Source organism: Temnothorax curvispinosus, unplaced genomic scaffold, assembly GCF_003070985.1.
Source record: "Temnothorax curvispinosus isolate PA1 unplaced genomic scaffold, ASM307098v1 QBEX01013893.1, whole genome shotgun sequence".
Lineage (NCBI taxonomy): Eukaryota > Metazoa > Arthropoda > Insecta > Hymenoptera > Formicidae > Temnothorax > Temnothorax curvispinosus.
In genome coordinates, this window is record NW_020223673.1 from 973 (window position 1) to 4208 (window position 3236).

General features: G+C 25.2%; 1 protein-coding gene across 2 annotated transcripts; it reads right to left on the bottom strand.

Moving 5' to 3' along the window:
• Nucleotides 1–1744: 1744 nt before the first annotated feature.
• LOC112464094 (odorant receptor 67a-like) lies at nucleotides 1745–3022 on the bottom strand. Of its 2 annotated transcripts, none has more exons than XM_025030887.1 (4): nucleotides 2860–3022; nucleotides 2672–2785; nucleotides 1970–2125; nucleotides 1745–1826 (listed from the first exon to the last, which is right to left on the bottom strand). In XM_025030887.1, exons 1-4 carry the CDS (start codon nucleotides 2944–2946, stop codon nucleotides 1776–1778), a joined length of 408 nt encoding a protein of 135 aa, XP_024886655.1. In that variant the 5' UTR covers nucleotides 2947–3022; the 3' UTR covers nucleotides 1745–1775. The 2 variants fall into 2 exon arrangements, with proteins under 2 accessions (XP_024886655.1, XP_024886656.1); XM_025030888.1 differs by having other exon boundaries at nucleotides 1759–1826; nucleotides 2021–2125.
• Nucleotides 3023–3236: the final 214 nt, after the last annotated feature.

Sequence of the window (3236 nt, forward strand, 5' to 3'; positions counted from 1 at the left end):
TACAATGTATACTTCGACCGAGAACTAATGGTGATAATTTACTAACGTAACAGGAAAAATAGCTTGCTACACGGCACTTTAAAAAAAAAAAAGAACTTTTCTTCTTGCATTTGTCTCTTGTCTCAACGTAATTACATAAACATATCTACCGTGTATCTTACCAATTGTGAAAATTATGAAATGCTCGACAAAACGATAGTGATTATACATTAAATATTCTAATTAAATGGAATACAATTATATTCGTACAGTTCAACTTCTGGTCTTTAAAGATATAAGATAATGGGAAAACAAAACAACCGACTAAAGCAAAAAAAAATCATGTAATGAAGAATAATTTTCTTCAATACAGAAAGTATCATAGTGCAAAACTTGTTTATGTAATAAAGTTCAGAAATAATAAAATTGCAAAAAATATTGAGGATATTATAAATGTTTAGTTACAAATGTACTTAAAAAACTAAGTGTTTATAAACTTTAATAAAGGAATAATACTTAAACGCAATAAATAACTACATAGTTTCTAACTAAAAAATTATTACACATTACTCTAGTAATAACATATAAGAAATAGTTATTTGTGTAACAAGTGCCGTAAGATGAAAATTCCCGGGTGCGGAGTTTACGTACGTACGGCTTACACACCCTATTTTATGTTGCAAGTGCGTGGAAAGTGGTCTATCACGCACGCGTAGCGTGCGTAATAGGCCACTTTCCATGCACGTGTTGCATAAAAATTATTTACAATTTTATTAAATGCAATTTAATTTATGAACTGTAAATAAATAACATTTATTAATTTATTAGTAAGTTTATATTAAATTATTAATAAGTTTAATTCTACTTTATTTTTAATGTATATTAATTTATTGCTTTATAATAATTACGTTATTATTTTAACAAATATACAATATCGTAGTTTTCGTTGTATAATATATACCGTGCTTTTACTTTTGCTTCCTCATAGAGGAAGCTTTGTTTTTCAATTCATATACAGCATATAGTACGAATACATATGATGCTAACACCTTTATGATTTAAAAAATAAGAGTTGGGAAATTAAGTTGGTTCACGAATTATATTTATAAAGAACATATATCGTATCAGATATCAAAATTAGATTATTGTAAATAAAATTAATTTGTCACTTCGTAAAAATGTTAAAAATGTTTGTTATGTGAATAAAAAATTTGGTCAACATAACAAAAAATTTTCCAACCAAAAGATTTAATTGATTCAACTTTCTCGGTGTATGAAAAACTCTGCAATACGTTATTTTAATACGTCATATGTTTTACACAGAGCGATATTCATATAGTCGGATCTATATTTAAGATCTTCTTAAGTAACATCTTAACATGCTAATACGGCTCTGCAATTGGTTTATAACATCTAAAAAATATGCGATTTTTTAGTAAAAAATCAGTGGCCAAGACGCCCAATGCAGTTTGCAGCTACATATCTCTTATAAAAATATAAAGTATAATAATAATAATTACACACAAGAAATAACAGATTATTTGCATATAAATACATTTTATAAAAAATGTAATTAAAAATTGTGTTCTTAACTCAATTAATAATTCTTAACAATAACAATTTAATTAACGTGACTAATTAAATTGAAATCTATTTTTAAGGTGTTAAGTTTTTATTTAATGATACATATACTATTAAATATTTCTTATATATTTAGCATATACTTTTTTCTAATTATAAAAATATTAACTACTACGATAATTTCAGAAAATAGATACTGCACGTTTTTGTTGATGTCAATAAATAGCATACAAAACGGATATATATGATGCTGAAGCTTTTATAATCTAAAAAACACAAGTAAACTACTATATAAGTTAGATCTAGAAAATATATTTGCTTATAAAAAACACTTATCGCAACGGATCCAAAGTTATGTAAAATAAATTTGTCTTTTAATAAAAAATAATTAAAATTTTTCAAAAATTACAGTCGTAAAAGATTCGAATGACATATCCATCATTTTCCCTGCCGTGATTACCAGTCGCTTTTGTGATCTCATCATTATGAACATTAAAATTTTACTCTGATTTGACGGCATATTATACCATGGCATTTCGTATGTTGCTGTAGTAATTAATTTGCCCTAAAAGTTGATGCAAATTCTGTCAAATATAACGGCTCTCTTTATATGAGGGTACACACACACACACACACACATACACACACCCATATATATATTTTTTTTTATTTATTTATTTATTTATTTATTTATTTTTATCCGATTAACTTATTTAACAGAAAAAGATTTTTCCAGTATTATTGCCTAAATTTTAAAAATATTTTTATTTCTATTCTCATTCAAAAAGTATAAAAAGTATCATACGTATAATAAATTATTAATTGGTAAATATTTTATAATTTTTAAATATGTTTTATTATAACATATATGGTGCAATACTTTTGAAAATATTCATATGTTTGTAAAATAAATCATCTTTAAAAATAAGAAACGTTATAATTTGCTTAAAATTGATTAGCTCGAATAATATTTTACATTGCACATAAACATTGAAACATATTAATATATTTTTACTAAAACACAATGTCATACATTTCTATCACTAAAACAGCGTAATTGTATTAAAAAATTGTACTTTGACTAATCATTTAAAATATTTTAAATACTTACTTTGGAGCTGAGATATTCTCCGGCCAAGCAAATAATAAAGACTTCCAATATCATAGAAAAGTAACCAGACATGGTTTTCACTAACACGAAAACACCAGTTTCATTGTGAATAGACTGGTCCAACAAACAATAGAAATAGAAATGAATGCAATATATGACAACCATTCAATATTTATTACAGTACTTACAATTATCAAGACAAATCCAAGACAGCAAACAACTGCTGTATTCCAAAAAACTTGCAATAACGAGAACAAGGAGAAAAATTTTTCCATGTTCTCAGAAAATGAAAGAATTCTGTTATGCCTCTCAATAAGCGTTCCAAACGAATGTATGGAAGATCTATGAACAAGCGTATTCTTGGAAATATTTCTGAATTCTTGACATATTATATCAATTTGTCCGCTTAGATGGAGCACCTATAATATACTTAAATTTTTGCAAAAATTATAATTATTGCCTGTGAAAAAAAATTAAATATTTTCAGTTCAAAGATACAATAAATGTAATAATCTTACATAATTTATTTAATTAATATTACATGACTGTAAAATATACTCTTAAC